Source organism: Zonotrichia leucophrys, chromosome 20 (genome assembly GCF_028769735.1).
Source record: "Zonotrichia leucophrys gambelii isolate GWCS_2022_RI chromosome 20, RI_Zleu_2.0, whole genome shotgun sequence".
Taxonomy (NCBI): Eukaryota; Metazoa; Chordata; class Aves; order Passeriformes; family Passerellidae; genus Zonotrichia; species Zonotrichia leucophrys.
Window position 1 is genome coordinate 405,340 of NC_088189.1, and position 21,083 is coordinate 426,422.

At 50.7% G+C, this 21,083-nt stretch overlaps 1 protein-coding gene, 1 long non-coding RNA gene and 3 other non-coding genes across 6 annotated transcripts; all 5 read left to right on the top strand.

The window, feature by feature from the left end:
• The first annotated feature begins 3,573 nt into the window (after positions 1-3,573).
• LOC135456182 (uncharacterized) lies at positions 3,574-7,212 on the top strand. 2 transcript variants are annotated; one of them, XR_010442468.1, is made up of 5 exons: positions 3,574-3,592; positions 3,896-4,006; positions 4,751-4,884; positions 5,658-5,794; positions 6,678-7,212. It is a non-coding gene; the product is annotated as an uncharacterized LOC135456182 (long non-coding RNA). The 2 variants fall into 2 exon arrangements; XR_010442467.1 differs by lacking the exon at positions 3,574-3,592 and adding an exon at positions 3,749-3,807.
• LOC135456495 (small nucleolar SNORD12/SNORD106) lies at positions 3,743-3,827 on the top strand. Its single transcript, XR_010442560.1, has one exon. It is a non-coding gene; the product is annotated as a small nucleolar SNORD12/SNORD106 (small nucleolar RNA).
• LOC135456493 (small nucleolar SNORD12/SNORD106) lies at positions 4,563-4,653 on the top strand. The gene has a single exon (XR_010442557.1). It is a non-coding gene; the product is annotated as a small nucleolar SNORD12/SNORD106 (small nucleolar RNA).
• LOC135456494 (small nucleolar SNORD12/SNORD106) lies at positions 5,497-5,587 on the top strand. Its single transcript, XR_010442558.1, has one exon. It is a non-coding gene; the product is annotated as a small nucleolar SNORD12/SNORD106 (small nucleolar RNA).
• Positions 7,213-11,549: 4,337 nt separating the features above from the next.
• Positions 11,550-15,011, top strand: LOC135456457 (somatomedin-B and thrombospondin type-1 domain-containing protein-like). Its single transcript, XM_064730308.1, has 5 exons — positions 11,550-11,853; positions 12,428-12,622; positions 13,130-13,208; positions 13,690-13,854; positions 14,385-15,011. Exons 1-5 carry the CDS (start codon positions 11,550-11,552, stop codon positions 14,500-14,502), a joined length of 861 nt encoding a protein of 286 aa, XP_064586378.1. The 3' UTR covers positions 14,503-15,011.
• Positions 15,012-21,083: the final 6,072 nt, after the last annotated feature.

Below are 21,083 nucleotides of genomic sequence, written 5' to 3' on the forward strand. Positions count from 1 at the left end.
GGAACCTGGCACAGCCAGCGGATGGGACTTCCTCGAAGTAGAGACTTTAACTCTGTTTCCTTGTTTGCTTGTAAGCTGAGCCACAGCCTTGCGTTGCCTCAGCGCTTGTGGGGGCAGTGCTGCAGAGCAGAGCCTGGCTCCTGCACAGCGCTGGCCCCAGCCCGGCCCCGCAGGCTGACACGTGTCTGTGTCTCGTCCAGTGTGAGCTACGGTCGGTGTTTACTTACCTGTGACCTGCAGGAGCAGTTCCTACGCCTGTGTGCGGCGCCCACGGGAACTGCTGCCACAGAGGGCAGTTCCTGCAGGCGCTGTCTCAGAGCTAAATGTCTTGGCCATTTTATTTGCATCATCCAAAGCAATCGGGCCACAGGAACTGAAGACCAGATTGCATTGAATCACGTTGTGTGTGATCATTATAAGCTAAAAACCCCCAAACATTGTAAAGGTTTTTTTGGTTTTAATTTTTTTTTACATTTGTAGAACTAAAATGCTGTACATTTAAAAATTAAAAGAAACTTGCTAGGCTGAGGCTTTGTATTGCAAATTTTTCCAACTCAGAAACTCCTTCCTAAACCATTCCTATTGGAAAGCAGGGAGTGCACTGACAGCAGTGGACCCAGGTTCTCCCTACCTTCATCTGCTGCACTTGACTTTTCTCCTTGGATGGGACTAGAGCCTGCTCTTGGGACTCTTCTGCAGCAGTCACTTGTGGCTAATGCTGTGTTTTATAGGAACCTGGATTAAGGCACTTTGGCACAGGGAGCTGTGCAGTGCTGTTAAACACCCTGATCCCCTCTTGGGCCTGTGTAAGAGAAGTGTCTCCTCTCCCAGGCCTTGCTGCAGTCACAGCCTCCTGGTGGGACACTCCGTGGCACCGTGTGGATGCTGGGTAAGCTGACGTGAGCTCTGCATAAAAGTGGGGCTTTGCCTGACTACTACAGTCCCTTGCTTTTCCTGTTGTCTCCTCTGTGCCTGATGCAGCAAAGGCAGAAGACAGCTGAAACAGTGTTCTTGTTTCTCCTCAGAACTGCCCCCTCACTGCCCCAGCCTTTCAACCTTGCTGCCGTTCTGCACGCAGAGCTGCTCAGGGCAGGGCAGGGAGGGCTGCGCTCACCATCTTCCACTCCTGGTTTCAGAGCCTGATTCCCCAAGGAACAAATATGACCTTGTGATCCATCAGTCTTGCTTTCAGGATTAAGATCTGAAAGAATTTCTGCAAAATTTTTTGGGAATATTGGCCTGCAAGACAGCTAAAGTGCACCTTTTAATTCTTATAAAAGGCTCTGTAGGAGAGCTGAATGGGAAGCAGCCTGGAGCCATAGAAGCAATCCATCCTGTGAATTTTGTGTTTGGGATTTTTCCTATTCTAAAAGAACAGTGTGTGTGATTTGGCAGAAGCTCATGAAGCTGTTTTTCCAGCCCCCATCAGTGTGCTGACTGTTTTATTTAGACTGTCACAGTGAAGCTGCTGACCCAACAGTTCAGGGAGATCTTTTAATGGCTTTCTTGATGGCTTTTTTTAAAATAAAGTCTATTTGCTGGAAAATCACAGTCTGTATTAGAAAAGTCAGGAATATCGTAGCATCTGGTGCTGGTTTAGGTTATGTTGGAAAAGCAGGGGTTTTATCCCTACCAAATTTTAGATTTCTTTATAATCAGTTCTGGTCTTAAAAGAACCCTGAACATAAAAATGTAGCAGTTAAGAGGATGGCACATGAAACATTTGTTTAGCAATTCAAGAACAGTTCATCTTTTCCCATCTCCCCTGCCCAGAGAAAAGAATGGTTCGGGGCTGACACTCATGAGCTGGCACATGGGAGATGCTGACAGAATCCCTGTGAGGGCTGTAAGAGAATGCAAATAAATTCTCCGGGGCTGTGGTACTTTAAAAAGAAATAAATGTGTCTTTCAGCCATTTACCCTAACGCTGGGCAGGGCACGGGAGTGTCCCCTGATGTCCTGGGATGGGCTGTGGGGCACCAGAGCTCCCCCTGCGCTGCAGGGGAACAAGGAGGAGAACTGGCACTGGAGACTTTTGCTGCCTCTTGAGAACTTCCCGAGTCCAACAAGCCTGAGCTGAAGAACTCATTTAGCTAAAGATATTTTCCACCTGGTTTTGCCAAGGAGAATAAAATCCAAACATAAAATTGAATAAATTTAATACTAAGTTCTGCTGCAGCTGTTGACTATCTCAGACCTCCCCACTTTCCCTTCCTTGCCAAGCTAGGCAGCACAAATCACGTTTACAGTTCCTTTTGCATCGTGCATGTGACAGGGGTTTGCAGTGTAACAAGATTTTCCCTGAAATCTTCTTAAAATGTCCTTCCTTTGATTGTCTTTTCATCTTTTGGTGTTCTGGTACTTGGATTAACAGCATCAAGATTTATTCCACAAGTCCTGTTTGATAAGCTGCTTTCAAAAATTATTTGCCTACAAACACACTTAATTTGGAGAAATCATTTTAACAGGAGCTGAATTAAGCAGTGTGTATTTTACAAGCAGAAAAAAAGCAAAGCATGGAGCCATGGCAGGATTCTGAGCCAGTCTGGACCCCAGCTTCTTCCTTCAGGACACAGCTCTTTCTCTCCTGCGTTTAGTCCCAGACGCTGTAAAGGCTTCTGGCTTTGTTCCTCCCTGCCCGTGCCCTGCTGCATTTCAGCCCCATCTCCTCCGCTGGTGTTATTGCAGACCGAAGGTGCCGCCTCCCCGGGCGGGCGCGGCTCGGGCAGCGCTGTTGGCCGCGGGGAACAGCGGCAGATTGCGAGGCCGGCACGCGGCGCGGCTCCCCCGGCGCGGCGGGACTGCGCTCACACCCCCTGCCCAGGGCCAAGTTTCAGCTATAAAAATCACAACTCAGTGCTTGGGTTACAAACTGGGCTGCTTGCATTCAAGACACGTCCTTTGTTTTCTATTTCGCTCCTTACGTTAGTCAGTGGCAGACGATTTAACGCAACATAATTTACCTGTCTAAACACCTAAAAGCCAAGTACCTGCAGACAGGGGCAGGTCCCCCGACACAGCCCCGAGCCGAGAGCGGGCGCGTCCACCGCGCTGCCGCGGCTGCGGGCTGGCAGCCATGGGGAGCACGGCCGTGATGGCCGTCGGCGCTGCAGCGGCCGTGCCTTTGGACAAGGCAGAGTATCCCTTAACTCTTGTTTATTATTCTAGTTTGTAAAAAAAATTAAGTGTCCAAAGCCACGCTCGGCGATCCCAAAGGATACCAAACGTACCGATACCCCGGGCTCCACTGCTCGCCCCGCTCCGCCTGCCCCGGCCGCCTTCACCCGCACACAGCCCGGCCGGGCCTGGCCATGCGGCGCAGGGCCCGCCCCGCGCGGCACCGCGAAATGGCGGCGCCTCCCGCCCCTTCCGCGGCTCCGAGCGCGCCACAGCGCCGGGCGGGCGCATGGGCACCCGGCCCCTCGCCGCGAGCCGGCCCCTGCTCCTGAGGCAGCAGCAGCGGCTCCGCAGGGCACCGCCCGGCATGGCGGCGACGGCGGCGCCTCAGCGGGGCGGGCCCGGGGCGGGGCCTGCGGAGCCCATAAATGCCCTCGCGCGGATCTCCACGGCCTCTTGCTCCGGATCGGCCGAGGTGAGTGCGTGTGCTGCGGGCAGGGAGCGTTCGGGAGTTCCCCCCGCCCCTTCCCTGGGGGTGGGCCGGGTCTCTGTGCGCGCCCGTCGGCCGGGGCAGCGCCGCGCCTTGTGGCCGGTCGAGCTCACCCGAGCTCATCCCCGGGCGCTCGCTGGTGGAGCTGATGACTCTTTCCCCGTCAGAGCGGCAGTGTTGACTATCGCTGTCCAAGCCAGGTCGTGTCTGATGTACCAGCGAAGCGGCCGCGGGCCGCTGCTGACCGTCCGCTGCTCCCGGTGCTCATTGTGCTTTGTTTCTCCGTAGGACGGCGGAGCCCAGGGCGCCTGCGGGAGCCCCGTGCCCGGAGCCAGGCCGGCGATGGGGGCACTTCCCCGGCGTGCGCCGGCAGGCCCGAGCCTCTGCCGGGGCCAGGCGGTAAGTCTGCAAAATAGCTGTTCCGAACCGAATTAAAACCGCACATATTTATATTTGCTCTTCCAAAGGAATTACTAAGTTACAAGGGCCGCGCGTTGCCAGGGTGGTGTTACTGAAGGTAGCAGTGTGGGTCCCTCCCGCAGGAGCCCCGCGGCCGGGCCTGCAGGGCCCCGGATGGGCGGTGGTGGCGGCCCCGAGGGGCCGTCCGGGCCCGGTGCTCGGGGCCTGGGCCGCACGGCGCCTGCCGGCGGGGAACGGGAGCCCCATGTGGATACCAGGCCTAGGGCTGCAAAAGGCAGTAATAATATGTTAATCTCTTTCTGACGCCTCCTTTTCTGTTAAATGACTTAACTGTCTTGAACTCTGCCCTAGAACACCCATACATTGCTGTTCTCCCGTTTTTGGGACTATTTCCCTGTCCTCTACTTGTAGAGCATGCCAGCCATCCACATTTTGGGGGAAGAATTTGCATTAACTCCCTCATGGCCTATAGTTCTGACGGGGAGGGTGTGTGGCACAGCTGCTGGGGGTGTGCAGCCACAGCTCCTGGGGACTTGCTGGTGTAAGTGATGACTGAATTTTTTCCCCATCAGAGCGACAGTGTTGATTACTTGCTGTTCAAGCCAGATCTTGTCTGATGCACCAGCAGGGAATGGCTGCTGTGTCCCACACCCTGGTGTTAACAAATGCCCAAAATAATGAAATCGGGGCCCTGATGCTGATGGTTTTTGGCTTTACTCCCAGGGCACTGAAGGCAAAAGTGGGGAGTTGAGCCTTGGGGAGACCTGAAGTTCAGGCTGCAGCTGACAGTGAAGAGGTGTGTGATGTGGGCAGTTGTCCGGTTTGCTCTACCGTGCCTGAATCTCTAGCAAATAATGGTAAGCCTTTGAAGTAAGTGTGAATCACATTTAATTAAATTTACAAAGGAGAAGGGAGGGGGGAAGGGGAAGAAATACCTTTCTGCAAGGGAGTTGCTTCCACTTTATCCCTACAGACCATACTGATGAGTGTTAGCCTAAGTAACGTAAAAGTGAGAGTGCAGGGATTTTCCTCCTGCAGAAACATTGCTTTGAGGCCCTTTGGGCCTCTGGTTCCATCATGTCCAAAGTGAACAGCGACCAGCAGGCCAGGAAGCTGCAAGCTGCCCCTATGTGAGCTGAGCTGGAACAGCGTGGTGGCTTACAGCTCTGTCCTGTGTGCTTCCCTGCTGCTCTGTGTTCAGAGGGCTCATTGTAAGGGCCCTGTGTGATGGGCAGCCCCAGCAGCTGCCCCAGGAAGGAGCAGGAACCACTCTGGCTGAGGCTGTCCCTGTGGAGGTGCTGCTGGCAGGGCTCCTGTGCCCTGACCCTTGCTGGCCAGCTTGAGGGAGTGCAGAGGATTGCCAGAGTGGGCATGGCTCTGCTGTTAGCCCAGAGTGCCTGCGGCTCTGCCAGGGATGTGGGAGTGTGGCACAGCTGCTGTGAGTGTGCAGCCACAGCTCCTGGGGACTTGCTGGTGTCAGTGATGACTGAGTTTTTTCCCCATCAGAGCGACAGTGTTGATTACTTGCTGTTCAAGCCAGATCGTGTCTGATGCACCAGCAGGGAGCGGCTGCTGTGTCCCACACCCTGACAGGGTCTGGTGCTGACAGTTCCTCTGGCTTTACCCCCAGGGCACTGTGAAGGCAGAGGTGGGGAGTTGAGCCTTGGGGAGACCTGAAGTTCAGGCTGCAGCTGACAATGAAGAGATGTGGATGAGGACATTGTCTGGTTTGCTCCACCATGTGTGCCCCTTTGTCAGGGGAGAATGGTAAGTCTTTAATTCACCTGTGTTCACTGGGTTTAATAAAGAAAAAAGGGAAAGAATACCTTTTTCCAAGGAAGTTGCTTCTGCAGTGCCTTGACAAGTTAAAGTCCCTGGATGTTGGGCAGAGTGGGGATTAGTATTGCAGAAGTATCCCTGTTAAAAAAGTAGTTTCCTGCAGGGAAGTTCCTGCTAAAGTTTTTTCCAAAGATCTCAAATTAAGGGCAGAGAGGTCTGAAAGATTTCAGTTCAAGATTATAAATGTAATGTTTTTGTCTTGTCCTATTTAAGCAGTGTTAAGGTACTTCTTGCAAAGTCTGGGAGCTTTTGTTCTTTATAGTTTTTGAGTTCACTCCCCCCAATGGGAGGTTCTCAATGTCTTGAGAAGTGGATAAAAGTCATGCTTTCAGCAATGTGTTTGTAAGAGAGGGATTGCTTTTGGTGTTCTTTTTGTTACTTGAAGATAAACTATGTGACATCTGAAAATCTGTCTGTCTGGTTAGCATTTCACTAATTTTTTTAGAAAATGTGCATAATAGAACTTCATCAGATCATCAGTTCCAGCCTGATGTTGCTGTTGAGAGCAGCTGCTCTGTCTCCCAAGAGCAGGATTGTGCCCTCACTCAGCAAAAGCATGCAAGTACTCAGTTCAAATGGTGGAGCTGGTTGAGCTGACTGAATGTTTCTCTGGCACTCTCTGCCCTGTTAGTTCTTGTCAAGTCCTGCCCTAAAGCTCCTGCAGTGCAGTTTGAGTTCACCCTGTTTGGAGTGCTCGGCATGGAGGAAACTCCTCCTCTTTAGAGAGTAGCTGTTGTCTAGTGGTTTTTATGGGGCTGGAGTGGCTTTGTGGTACAGTGGATAGACAGAATGTTGTCTGTTCTCTTGACAGGTTGAGATTTACAAAAAGTTGTCCTGGGTCCTGCTGGAGTTTGAGTGTTCTGCTTAAGAAGATGGATGGTTCTGCTGCTCCCATGCAGCTGCCTGGGATCCTCATTCAAGCCACAGCATTCCCATACCCTGCAATAGTTCTGACCTCTCAAAGCCGTCAGGAGTGACGAGTTTGTGTCCTGCCAGCTTAGAGGGTGCTACAATTTCTGTCCCCTGGGTACAAAGCATGTAACTGGAATGGATTCTGGAACTTGCCGTGTGTTTAATGCAGTTGGATACTTTTGTGGGCAGGGGCTGCGTTCCCTGCCTGGCGCAGATCATGCCATAGCATGCAAGGCAAGGAAGCCTTTACTGGGAGGATGGATGGCCTTGTGTGTAAGGAGGGGCGTCAGGGCTTGGTTCTCCCCTGCCATCCAGAAAGCTGCCGTGCTGTATCCCTGGCAGCCTGTGAAGCGGGCAAGGTGTGTCGGGTGCTGCAGCCCAGTGTGTTTCTGTACTGTTAGAAGCCTGGTTTTAATAAAATCTTGAGTAATGGGTTGGTTTGGCTGGTAACTGAAATTCTCTTGACCCACGTTTAACAGTTCATTCCTAGATCTCGCAGCGGTTTGGGGAGTTGAAGAGCACAGCACCAGCGTGGTGCTGGAGCTGCCTGCTGCCTCAAGCCAACAGGTGTCTCATGGCAACAGCGCTCCACATACCCTGGAGCCGGAGTGCTTGGCTGAGGCTGGGGCTGCTGCTGTGCTGCCGGTCTGGGGAGAGGTGCAGTTTGCTCATCTGCATAATTAATCAGTTTCAGTGGTTCTGGGATGGGGCTTGAGGTGTCTGAGCTGAGGGTGGGCTTTGGCATGTGTGCTTAGTGGGAAACAGCAATGATGGAAAATCGGCTACTATTCAACATTCAGAGCAGTCTTCAATTAAATTGAGTAGAGATTTTTCTTATTCAATTAATGTAAGCAGCCTGATCCCTTAAAACTGCTTACTGGTGAGGGACCAGAACTGCTGCTAATACAATTACTTTCATTAATGTAATGAGCAGACCCACCAGCAAACATTCTGTAGTAGGAGAGGGTGCTTGTCCAATGGGAGCTGGAGAGACCTGCAGCTGAAACACATTCTTGGCACGTTCTGTTGCCTCTGCAAGAGCAGTTGCTCAGGTCAGGTTTCAAGCTCTGCTGCTATTGCATGTATGCATCTGGATGAAATTTGAAACTTGGTAGGTTACTAATCCACCCTGGTTGGTACATTACTAATCCCAGGCAACCCCTGAATGCTGCAGGGATGGTTTGGGCACCTGGGGGCACCCGGGGCAGGGTTTGGGCTCCTAAAGAGGAAACGGGAGGTTGGGCACTCGGGGCAGGTTTGGGCTCCTGAAGGGAACTGGGGCAGGGTGGGCCTCCGGGCAGGGGGCGCTGTGCCGCCGCTGCTGACCCTCAGGGGCGCCGGCCGGCCTTTGGCCGCGGGCTACCCGGAGCCCCACCGGAGACCGTCGCCCCGGTTCCCCTGAGGCCCCCAGTCTGCCGCGGTGTCCCCAGAGCAGCTGTGACAGAACCTCTTGGGGCGTGGGGAGCCGGTACAGACACTGCTTGGGCTGTAGCAGCCATGGGAGACCGACAACCCCGTTGGAAAATCTCTTACTACGTTCCTTTGGTAAGAGGTGGGTATGAGGAGGTTTAACTCTGAATTTAAAGCAGTCTGAGTTTCAGTGGCCCTGGCCAGCTCCCGAGTTTGTGTGCTGGATGGCTGAACGCGGGGATGGAGCTCAGGTGTGCTCTGGATGGAGGCCGGGCTGCAGCTGCTCTGTGCCAGGAGGGCTCCCTGCAGCAGAGCCGCACTGTGCGGCTCGGGGGGCTCTGCAGGGCTGGGCCAGGCCCAGCTCCGCTCCATCAGCGGGACAGAAACAGACCTTGCTGTTGGTGCTGTGTAACTTTATAAACTGAAGCCTGGAGTCACTCACTGGGCTGGTATGTTTAAGCAAATGTTTACTTTTCTCAAACAGATCTGTTTCTTGGTGCCATGAGCATTTAGAGAAAAATGGCACAGATTATTTCTCTGTCTGATGTTGCTTTTAATAGAAATTTTCATACATAGGGAGAGTTTTAACATTTGTATTCCCAAAGACCCAGGCATATTTTGACTGCATGGTGATTATTATATTCTTTTTAGACCCATGTGTTAACTGCTGCATTAGTTTATAGCAAAGCACAGCCCATTACTAATTGCTGCTTCTAATTGCTGTGTTACTTCCTCTCTGTTCAGTGATAAGATTATATGACACATCAGCTGTGTTGACAGGCTTGACATTACCATGGACAGCTAATGAAGCACAACTTGTGTTTGTGAGCACCCAAAGAACATCCAGATTTTGGGACCCTTAGTCTGCTCCAGGCAGTAAGAAGACTTTGTTTCAAAGCAGAGTATTTCTGTCTCGTACAACATCCACTGTTTTAAACAGATGTTCTGCAGCTATAACTTTTTTACTATTAGACTCTTCCACACCTCTTGGCAGATCCCTTGCAGCGGTGGAGATGTTACTCAGGTCAGTCCTGTGGTTTTCTGCTGATGTGGTCTAGATGTGACGACCTTTTTTGTCATTCCGATAGGAATGGTGTCATCCAGTTTTGGGAAAACCAACCAAGGAAATCTCCTACCTTGTTTCTCTATGATGTCCAGCTACTGAACCATAGTTGTGAGGTCTATAGGCAGCTCTGGTCATTCAGGCAACAGCCTTCCTTTACCATTCACAGCACAAGTCATCGGACTTGTCAAGAATTTCTGGTGATCCCCACACTGTAGAATGTGTGCTGGGACTCATGGGCCAAGTCCTGAAGGCAGCAGAATAAAAGGTGAGCCTACCAGAAGTCCCAGAGAGCTGCACTTGGTTGTCTGTCTGTGCAGAGATCCCAGGGCAAAGACAGTTCCAAAGAACCTGGAGGAGAAGTTGCAGTTACCTGTTTTCCCCAAAGGTTACCATCCTCTGCTTGTATGGCTCTTAAAACTTCTATGGTGACCAACTATTATTTTCATCAACGAAGAATGCCCCTTTTTATACTACAGTGAACACCCACTGGTGTTCCCAAGGACATCCCTCCAAGCTGTTCTGCTCCTGAACCTCTCCCTGTATGACAGACTAGCCACATGTCCTTTCTGTAAAAGCACACTTGCTTGGCTCCTCACAGGGCCAGCAGACCCATCCAGACTTGGCAATTTGTCTTGCTAGAAATCTGTTGCTGGGTTGATGGTCCAGCATGTCTTGGGCCATGTTTCCTTGGCATCTTTAGAGCCTGTCAGGGGAAAAAAACCCCCAAACCCTAAAAAATCCCCAAGGCTATGTCAAACCAGAACAAGGGAGAGCTGCTTTCACTCTGGGAATGTAAGACAAGAAACAAAGTTTGCTCCCAGGAGCTTGCTGGGCATCTCCTTCTGAGATGCCTGGACCGAGATCCAACTTTCCTAGCCATACAGGGCCAGTCAAAATTGCAGTATTTATGTAGACCCATAGCTTTCTAAAGCTAAACTTCAGTCTGTGTATCTCAGAATAAGGTGAAGGCGTTCCTTGTAGCTCAGCTGTTGGCAGGGGGATGTGGAGCAGGGCAGCAAGAGTGCTGGACTGGGAGCTGTGCTCTGTTAGTGCCCCTCAGGGAATTGCACAAGAGCTGCACCCGCCTCTGCTGGGTGTGAAGGAATCAGCTGAGTAATGCAATCTCCTTGGGAATGTCCTTCCTGCTCTAGATCAAGAACGAGACATGCCTTGGTTAAATGACTTACCCGAGGTCACACAGTGAGTGACTCATTGGCAGAGGCAGGAATTAACACGATATCTTTAAATTCCAGCTTCCTGGACCCCATAGCTACTGATTTCTAGTGCTCTTCTCTTTCCTCTCCCAGTCTTTAGCCTTTATGCCTCTTGCTCACTGGAGGATTTGCCACACGTGTGATTTCCAAGCTGACAATATCTGACCACTGCCAAGCAAATGAGATGCCTGTTCTTTGCTGCAGACATCTAGTGATATACAAAGAAGCTAATGCTCTATTTCTTATCTTTTTGGAACATTTTACCATGTTATGCCCAAACTGATGCAGTGCCAGGTCTCCTCTATGCCCATGCCTCCAAAATTGTACACGTTGAAGGTGTTAACCTGTCCTCTCATGTTATTTTCTCTTTTTCTAGAAACATCTTTGCTGCAGTTTCCCTGAAGTTGGAGCACTGTCCATACCCAGTCTTAGTACAATAGCATAATCACTTGCAAAAAAAAAAGTCAGTGGGTGGGTTTTATAAATCCCAATTCAATGTTCAGCAAGGTATAACATCTGTTGTGATCAATATTTTAGAGCAAGCCTCTTTGATTAAAAAGTTACAGTAAAGCCCTTTGCTTTGTACTGAATAGCTAAATAATTCACAGGAGTGGCTGTAATCTCTCTAAGCCTCTTGCATTTCGAATAAAGAAGAAAATTCAGGGTAATTCTTTAGAGAGGTAGCATAGCCAGCTGGATTGCTGTCCTTAGGAGCTGCTGTACTGGCAGTGAAGTACTTTCCATTCTTCATGGCTCCTGAGGTATGCTGGAGTCAAATCCCCAAAGAAAATTCGTCTCCACCAGATTATCGACACATTATCTTTCCATGACAATGTGTCGATAATCTGGTGGGTAAATGCCAGCAGTCAGGGCTGAAGAGTTTTTGGTTTGACGAGTCCACAGAAAGGGACTGCGGGGTGCGCGGCCAGTGTGGGGCGGCACGGAGGGGCAGGCGATGAGGGCACAGAGGGGCAGGAGATGGGGGCATGGAGCGATGAGAGCACGGAGCAGGCAGGCGGTGAGGGCACAGAGGGGCAGGAGATGGGGGCATGGAGCGATGAGAGCACGGAGCAGGCAGGCGATGAGGGCACAGAGCGATGGGAGCGGCACCTGCCGCCTGCCCGGCCCCGCCCGGCCCCGCCTGTCCGGGGCCATGGCCGGCCGTGCCCGCTGGCTCCCGGTGCTCTCGGCGCTGCTGCTGCTGCCGCCGGCGCTGCCCCGCCGCCCCTCGGGCTGCGCCGCCCTCGGGCTCTGCTGCCCCGGCCGCGACCGCGGCTGCCTGAGCGCCGGCCTGCGGCCCGACGGCTCCTCCGGGCCCTGCTACTGCGACCAGGCGTGCGCCCGCGCCCTCGACTGCTGCCACGACTACGCACGGGCCTGCCCAGGTGAGGGACTGCGGCCGGGCCTGCCCAGCTGAGGGACTGCGGCCGGGCATACCCAGGTGAGGGACTGTGGCCCGGCCTGCCCAGGTGAGCGGCTGCGGCCCGGCCTGCCCAGGTGAGCGGCTGCGGCCGGGCCTACCCAGGTGAGCGGCTGCGGCCCTGCCTGCCCAGGTGAGGGACTGCGGCCCAGCCTGCCCAGGTGAGGGACTGCGGCCGGGCCTGCCCAGGTGAGCGCTGCGGCCCGGCCTACCAGGTGAGAGACTGCGGCCGGGCATACCCAGGTGAGGGACTGTGGCCCGGCCTGCCCAGGTGAGCGGCTGCGGCCCGGCCTGCCCAGGTGAGGGACTGCGGCCGGGCCTGCCCAGGTGAGGGACTGCAGACCGGCACCGCTGGGCTCAGCGGCGCCTGTAGGGAAGAGCCTGGAGAAGAACTGCTGAGAACTGCCCAAGACAACCATGGGACAGCTCTGAAATAAGGAAGGATGTGCTGAGCTATGTCCAAAAGTGTTATTTCTGCAGCAGGCATTTCACTGGCATGACTCCTGTAACCTTCCACATCTCCGTTGCTTTTCCTCCAGCGATCCCCTGTGTCGTATCTCAGTGGAGTGCCTGGAGTGGCTGTGCAGAGCCTTGCAAGACAACCTATCGCGTCCGGACGAGGCACATCATCCAGGAGCCCAGGAACGGGGGAGAATCGTGTCCTGCTCTGGAGGAGAGGGCTGGCTGCGTGGAGTACTGGAGTCAGCAGGGAACAGAGTGCCAGCAGTCCCTCAGTAAGTCCATGGAAAAGTGCCTGGATAGTCCTGGCGAGGACTCTGGTTTGGGTCCGCAGAGCTGTTTTTTCCTCTGTTTGAAGGATTGTTTTTAGGCAGTGGTATGTTTGCTGTGGGCCTGCCTGGGCTAATTGAGAACTGAGCTCTTCACGTAAGAGCTTAGACAAGTCCTTCATGGGACAATGGTGAAAGTGGTGCCTACCATTTGCTGTGATCCACTGTGTTCCAAAAGTGAGATGTTACAGGTCTGCTCTGCTCTCACTTATACAAGTGCAAATCTCTGGAAATTTTGGTGAGATTGGCAGATTTATGTCTCTTTAAAACTTCTGTGAGTGAATGTTGCACACTTATTTTTTTCATATATATATATATAAATATATATATATATATTTCTAAAGCTAAAACCCTATGAAATTGAAAGCCCATCTTTTCTATTCTGCAGACATAACGAGCCTTAAAGCACCATTGCCACTGACACTCTGTACCCTTTCTCTTTGGTATACACAGTCCCAGCATTAATAACTACGGGAGGCTTTGGAAAAGCGAGGAAGAAAAGAGCTGCAGCTGATGGCAGTGAAAGGGCAGGGTAAGTTGGAGGTTGTGGCTCAGGGACTTGGCTGTGCTCCACCCGCAGAGCCTCTCTGGTTGCAGGTGGGAGAGCATCACGAGGAAAACCTTTACAGTCCAAATCTTAGCTCCCATCACAACCGGCTCTACAAAACCCATTCTAAATAACTGAGGGGAGACGATAGAGGAAATGTGGCTCAGCAAGTGGATACCAGACTTGGAATTAGATTAGTCAAATGCTTGACCAGTCTGTCTCCCTATTGGTAAAAACAGATGCCAGTCACACCTGATACTTTTTATATGTTAGCTGAAAGCCTCAGAAGAGTAGTTTTATCCCCTGTTTATTAACCTTGTCAAAATTCAGGTACATGACATGTTCTGCTCTTAATGACCTTGGAGGGGGGGGATTTTTTGGTGCGGTTCGGTTGTTCTTAATCAGAGGTCGGTGGTGTGGCAGGCGTGTGCCTGCAGTTTGAGCTGAGCTGGCTGTTGTGTTGCAGGTACTGCGTGCAGTTCCAGCTGGTGTCCCTGGCGCCGGGCTGCCGGCACGGCCAGCGCTGGATGAGCGGGCTCCGGGAGGGGCTGCGGCTCTGCGTGGAGTGCCAGCCCCCAGCCCTGCACCGCCCGGGGCAGCCCTGCCGCGGGGACGGCGCCGCCAGCCCGCAGTGAGAGCTTTACCCTTGGCTTCATGTGGAATTTCTGATTCTTCCCCCTCGAGCCACTTGTTTCAGGGGCACAGTGCGCTGCATGCAGCTCTCTGGAGAAATCAGGGGTCTTTGGGCTCTCTGTGGGCAGCTCTCTGCACAGAGCAAGAGTTGATCCAGTTGTGGTAGCTGTGCTTCTCCAGGGGTCAGGGATGGGAGATATTGATGTGAGAAATTTCCTTAAACCTTAAATTATAAAATCCTCAAATCCAAATCCTTAAATGATAAAATCTGGGAAAGGGCACAGTGCTACAGAAAAGTGTCTGTTCCTGTCACTGTTAGGTTTTACTTCACATTAGTACAACCTGTGGGCCTCTCTGTGGCTGCTGCTGCTTTACAGGGTAGAGAGGCAGAATCGGGCCCATGGAGTAAAAAGGGATGTTACAGACTAAATGGGATTTGCTGGGTGATTTAAGCCCTATTGTACCTCGTGGTGACTGCCCTGCAGGGGAGGTGCAGCTCATTTTCTCTCACTTTAATGACTGTTTCAGGAATCAGCTGTTGCACTGGCAGGCGGTGGGGAACCATCGATGCAAGGGAACCTGGAGGAGAATTCGCCGGCTGGACACTTGTTCCTGCCCTTCTGTTCACAGTTTCTTGTTCATCTGACCTCTCCTGGCAGTCCCTGCAAGCCCCAGTGTGCGGCAGCAGCAGAGCCCCAGCCAGAGCAGGGACTGCTCCGTGTCAGAGACTTTGCTTTCCCTGCCTTTCCAGAGGTGCTGGCTGGACACAGCCACCTGGAATCCTCTGTGTGTGTGTGTGCGCTCCTCAATTTACAAGGAAATCAGGTGGGAACTGCCAATCTCTTTTTTCCCTGAGAGAATCTTGTCTGACCTTGATGACTTCTTGCAATTACTCCTTTCTTGAAAGGAATGAGAATTTACCAAATAACAAATCAAACAAAAAAGGCCATAAGAAATCAGGTTTAATTATTATTTTTTAAAAGTCTTAATGAAGAATCAACAATGCAAAATAAATTAATCCAAGTGCCTTCTTTTTGTGGCAACAGCGCTTTGTGGATACTTCCTGCTCTTGCTTGTGATTCTGTTCCTTCTATTTTCATCCTCCCTGGCCTCATAATTTCATTTGGCCCTCAGTCTTAGAGAGGGTTGATCTTGTGCTGCTGAGGTAATGACAGAACTTAGAAATGTGCTTTTCAAATCTGTGAGAATAGAGACAAACTGGCCCTTGACTTCAGCTTCAAGGAACATCTCTGAGTTGGCCCAAAATGCGATGCAGTCTCCTGGGGCTCTAAATAGGAAGTCAGCTCAGCTGTGCCAGGAGGGCTGACTATAGCCTTGTGTTTTTGACTGGGAAATACTTGAAATAGTTTCCTTATATTCTGCTTACTAATATTAATACTTTTCTATAAATGAAAATAAAGAAGACTGGAGATATTCTCCCAATATCTGTCTGTTTGATTAATGTGTGTAGGGCCATCTCTTTAGCTTCTTAACCTAATTTGTTCCAGACAGGAACTCTCTGTTTGTCACACCCGGGTGAGTGGCTGGGGCTGGCTCCAGGAGAGTTTTAATGCTCAGCTCCAACTCTAGTCTGGAAGTGGATCACAAACCCCTCTAATGGCCATGCTGAAGGTCTTGCAGGGAGACACCAAGGGGCACTGTGGATTTGTGCTGCAGATGCTGAGGTGTGTGGGGAGCCAGGAGAGCTCTGGAAGCACCTGAAGCCTTTGGCCAGTGCAGTAGGGATTTGAGAACAAGGCTGTGTACAGGCTGTCTGTGAATTAAAGACTCACAGGGGTTGATCCCTCATCCCAGAGGAGGAAGATTTTAAGGTAAAAACCAAAAGGTCTTGTATTTCACTGTGTAACATAACCTGTCATTAACCTGTAGCCCGCTCAGGAACACTTGCTGGTGTGTGAGCAGAGGGGTGTGAGCCCCAGGGGTGGGTTGGGAATAAATCACTGGAGTGTGTCATTTTGGTTTCTGCAGTGAGGATCTCTGTCCAGCTGAAAGCCAGTTTCATTTCTTAGTGGTCTATAATGAGAGTAGCATTTTGTCACTGGAAAGTTTTCTTTGTCCTGCAGAAGTCCCTTATTGAGCCATCGGCTCCTAAAGAAGGCAGGTGGTTATTTCAGAATGGAAACAGCTATTGGAAAAGTTTTCCTTTTCAAAATCTACCCAAACCATTGATCATGGGAAACCTTGCTTTTACCACATTCTTTCAGAATTGAGTACTGAAGCTGCAAAGGATGCAGCTTTTGTGTAGAAGTTTTTAAAAACTATTCTTCCACACGGATTTTCTTTGCTGCTGCCTCATCCCTGAGAGCTGATAACAAATGGTCTTATCGAGCGCTACTGTTGGTGGCATGGTAGGACTGCCAGGCCTTTCCTTCTTTCACTGTGGCCTGGAGATGCAGGAGTATGAAAGATTTAGCCCCCAGGGGACCCTCACAGCAGCTGTGTTTCTGCACAGACTGTCACTGGATGACACAAAACATCGCAAATCTCTGCATCAGCACATCCTAAAAAGGGCTGTGCAGTGTGCTGGCTTCACCTCCATACCTTGTGTGACTGTACAAACAGATCCTGTTGGCAAATTCCTGGGGGAAGTGTGTGAGAGAGAGCAGGAGTGAGCCTTTTGAGTAGAAGGTAATGAAGTTGTCAGGTCCCTTTCCCTGCAAATGAAAATCAGCTGATGGTGTTGACACATACTGGGTCCTGCCTGTTTCCCTTTAGGAGTTTTATCACCACTCATCATTATGATCTCCATAGTTTCTACTATACCTGGGTTTTGGAAAAAGTGAAACTTTGGAAATCCAAAGCAAAACACTGCTGGAAAATGGCTTTGTGCTGTAAACAAGCAGGGCAGCCCCGCTGGGGGAGAGGCTGTTGTGGAGGATGCGCCGTTCCCATGGCAACGCTGAAAACCTTCCCAGCAGGGTCTGCCACAGCAAGAGAGAGATGGAGAAAGAGAGAGGCCGTGGGGGAATTGTGCTCTTCCTCACCCTTGCCCTGTAGTGTCCAGCCGGGGACTAAGCAGTTCTCTTCTGCATTTGAAACAGGTCGTGTTTAAAGACAATTTTTTACATGGTATCTTCATAGGCCCATCAGCTCCCTGAGAGTCCTGGTATGCGGGATTGCATTCATCTGAAGAATGAGGATCTGCTTCCTTCCATAAGGAAAGGGCCCTGGCACGTTTAGAAACAAAAGATAAACTATGCCCAGAAATGGAATCAAAGGTAAAGAAAAAGAACAACAAAAAATTTAATTTTCTTAAAGAGCTGTGTTGTTCTAATGATGAACTGTTCCTTTTGCGAGTTGAGCATATTCTGCTGGAATGGCAGGAGTTAGCAATACTTCTCCATAACTGAGACTATTCTGTTATCTCTAGCTTTCCAAACATTTTTTTTGTCCTTTATTCTTAATTTTGAGTATTTTGAGTCTTTAAGTATTAAGATCACTGACTCTCCTTTTTTTTTCCTTTTTTTTTTTTTTTTTTTTTTTTTTTTTTTTTTTTAAGAACACTCATCCCGCAAAAGGTTTGAGTAGCACATGCTCATTATAGCTACCTGGCCTTATCTGAAAATGTCAATAATTTGATATCAGGCTCAGCACTCTGATGTCTCCCAAGCAGTGCCAGCTGCAGCAGGGTGGCAAGGCTGGGACCTGTTCAGCTCCTGGCCTCTTACAAACTGCAGCTCTTCTCTGTTTCACTGTCTCACTGTCAGCCCTCACCATTCCTGTGCAGGGCCCCTCAGGAAGATGCTCTGGATGCTCATCCTGTCCTGCACCTACGTGCAGCGAGCAGCTCCTCCGGCCTCTCCCCTGATCTCATTAAAGCTCTGGTTTTAGCAGTGGGGATTTGTAATTTTTTTGTTGTTGTTGCTGCTACTGCTGGTTTTCTGCATCACTACTCATAATTAAAGTGACAGCTCTTGAACTAGTGTGTCAAAACAGCATGATTTAGTCAGAAAAGTACTGGGAAGATCATCTCTAATCAGACAACAGTGATTCATGTTTAACTAGGTACAGGCAAACCCTGGATCCTGCTGGCGCCTGGAGGAGCCTCCCCAGGGACAGGGTGTTGGTGGCAGCTCGCACACCTGGGCCCCACTGCTGGGGTTCATGGTGGAAACCGTTTGACATGGCTTGTGCTTGTGCCAGGGCTGCAGCTGACAGCTCTGAACCTTAGCAAAGCTCTTCAGACCAATTTTCTAGAAGCTGTAAGGAAAAAAACAAAAAAAGAAATGTAAAGGAAATTATTTTGGTTTGAAAATCAATTGATATTTCCCAGTTGGCTGGACATTACTTGTTTCCAGAAGTCCAAGCTCTTTGTTCCCTGGTCTCTTGGCATCACAAACCAGGTATGCCAGTCCTGAAGGAATCTCAGTGCAGAAATGTCAGGTGTGGGTGATGTTTGCAGCCACAGGAATGTGCATCTCCCTGTGGTGTGTGGGGCAAGAGGGGCACAGGGCTGGGCAAGCATCCCGAGAGCTTCTGACTCTGCTTGCTCTACTCCCAACCTTCATCTTGGTCATGTTCCCACCCTTCCTCCTGCTTTTTCTGCTCTGTGCTGTGCTGGCTGCATTCCCAGGGCTGTGGATACCCAGTACATGCACATCTATCTGTGTGTCATTGCTGTTTGTGTAAATGTCCTGTGGCCCCCCCATGGCAGCTGCCCATGGGGAGGCCTTTAAATCAGTCCTGATTACAATGGCTGCTCTCCAGCATCCTGGTCTGCAGGGTACAAGCATCCTGGGTTAATGGCAATATTTTTATATTGCCTTAAATAAACTTCCATTCTTGACCAGAGTGTTGTACTTCATTACACTGGAATGTTAAATGCAGTGTTTATCTGCAGAGCTATGCAATCTTACAATAACAACATTTGATGCTGCTTAGATTAAAGGGCTCTGGTTTCAAGGGCAGAAAGGATTTCTAGCTGGAAGGAACCAGCCCTTCAGTGCTTAGGTACCACATAGCAGGAACCTGAGCTTCCAGTTCATTTCCCAGGAAAGTTTCCAGCCCTGAAGTCAGTGACCTTTGTGAGAGGATCACTGGAGTGACAGACTGGTGCTGGTCCAGCAGGCACCTCCTGTGCTGCTCCTGCTTCTGAGACAATGAGCTCTCCATGCTAGGGATAGGAGCTTTGATTCCAGCACAGGTGACCTGAGCTGAGAAACAGGAGTGAGTGGGGGTGTGCTGCCCCGTGAAGGTCACTGAATTGGGAGTTTGGTCCTCAGGTGCAACAGCTGGGATAGTGCAGTGGCTCCAGGAGTGGCTTTGGGCAGCCCAAGTGCTGCTAGGATCTCTGCCAGGATGGAGGTGAGTATACATGACACACTTGTGAATTGTTCAAAGAACTTCGTGGGTGGGAGAGGAAAGAAAGGGGTGGTGAGGATGCCTTTTTCTACTGTGCTCTCATACAGTGGAAACCTGATGACTGGGAGCTATTGAAATGCTTATAATTGTCTCATTAGAGACAGAAAATTTAATTAAAAGGATAGCAATCTCTCTCCAAATTCCAAACATTGCAGTCTATCTTTGAAAGCAATTTTGGCTATTAGCACAGGTGGTAAAGTCCCAGCAATTGAACCCAATCTAATTGCTGTGTCAAACCACTAAGGAGAAGAAATGAGTTCCCTTCCAGATGCCACCAGACACATGTGCTGGGTGGGGAGGGGGCACGGGCAGCCCAGGCAGGAGCAGAGGGCTCTGTCTGTGCCAGGTGGGGCTGGCTGCAGATGGCACCCAGAGCTCTGATGCTGTGCTCGAGCAGCTCAGCCAAGTGCCCTCCCAGACAAGAGAAAATCACTCACACCTTCTTCAGGTTTTGCTCAGATGTCGAGGAAAAAGAGCATTCCTTAAATTTGCCAGCCAAGCTGTGTGAGTGGGACAGCTGGGTGTGAGCCTTCCCTCTCCCAGGCCAAGCAGTGCCTGGGCACCTGGGCCCCTTTGTGCAGAGCCAGGGCGTTCGTCCAGGGTGCTGTGAGTTCTGAGCTTTCGGCGCTTCCCAAAAGGCCTTCAATTCTTCAGAGCCTTACAGATATTGCAACAAATGTGGTTTTGTATTTCTCAGACGTTATGAGGTTGACCGAAACATTTGGCACGTGAAGCTTAACTTCAACACCTCACGTATTTCCTTTGAGAGAAAATGTGCAAAACTCTGCTCTCTTGCTTTCCCATTGAGTTGCATGTATTGCTTTTTTCTGGAATCAAAATGAGAAGGACTGAAGTGCAGAGAAAAAAAATCTTCCTGAGTCTTCCTTACCCCATGAAAATGGAGCTGTGAGCATCACTGGGGTGGAAGCAATGGCTCAGGGCTGCCCGTGTGTCTGTGCTGGCAGAGTCTGATCCCACAGCAGCCAGAGCCCCCTCTGACACGTCCTGCTGCTCCTCTGCCAGGTGGGGCCGAGAACCTGCCCAGAAAACCACGAGTGAAGAATGAGGAATGGTGCAAGGGACCAGCTTATTGTGCCTGAGAGTTCACCTGTGTCTCCACGGTCTCCAGGACCTCCTGTCTCAGCTCTGCAGCCTGGAGAGTGCTGAAGGGGATGGAAAGGAAGCAATCCACAAGGAAAGGAAAACAGCTAATTTTTTGTTTCATTTTCCAAGAAATAAGAGAAGATTTTTGCAGCTAATGAATTATTTCTGAAAACACTAGTATGAGCTGCAGGCAACATTAGCTTCAAGCTTCCCAATGAGCAAGAATCACTTATGTACCATTTTAAAATTCTAATGTATTTTCATTTGCTGTAGCTCAACTGTAACATGACTGGAGGTCTGGAAAGAGGCCAGAAGAAGTTGCCATGTTTCCAACAGATTATTGTCTCCTCAGATGAAGCAGTGCAAAACAGTTCCTGGATCCTACTGAAGCCTGGGGCTACCAATTATCTCAGCAGAGAGGCTGCAGAGCCCTTCGTTAGCGCTGGGGATGGGCAGTTTCAACTAAGCAGAAAAATTGGTTGTGTCAGAGGTTAAATAGCTCTGCTGCTGCTTAAAACCAGGTTTGCTCTGGACTTCAGAGGCACTGGGGCTTCTGCCTCCTTTTCAAAGAAACCCTCTGGCAAATGTGGAGGCAAACCCAGGCAGGAATGGGGCTGGAATGCAGAGACCCAGAGCCCACCAGAGCCCAGCCTGGGCACAGGGACAGGGAAGGGCTGCTCGGGCACAGCCTCCAGGGCTGGGTGCCTTGCCATGGCACTGCTCAGTGACTGAGGGATGTGT

Coding starts and splice junctions, on each gene's coding strand:
- LOC135456457 (XM_064730308.1), top strand. CDS start 11,550: ATGAGGGCACAGAGCGATGGGAGCGGCACCTGCCGCCTGCCCGGCCCC. Junction 12,623..13,129: donor AGAGTGCCAGCAGTCCCTCA/GTAAGTCCATGG, acceptor TGGTATACACAG/TCCCAGCATTAATAACTACG. Junction 13,855..14,384: donor GACGGCGCCGCCAGCCCGCA/GTGAGAGCTTTA, acceptor TGACTGTTTCAG/GAATCAGCTGTTGCACTGGC.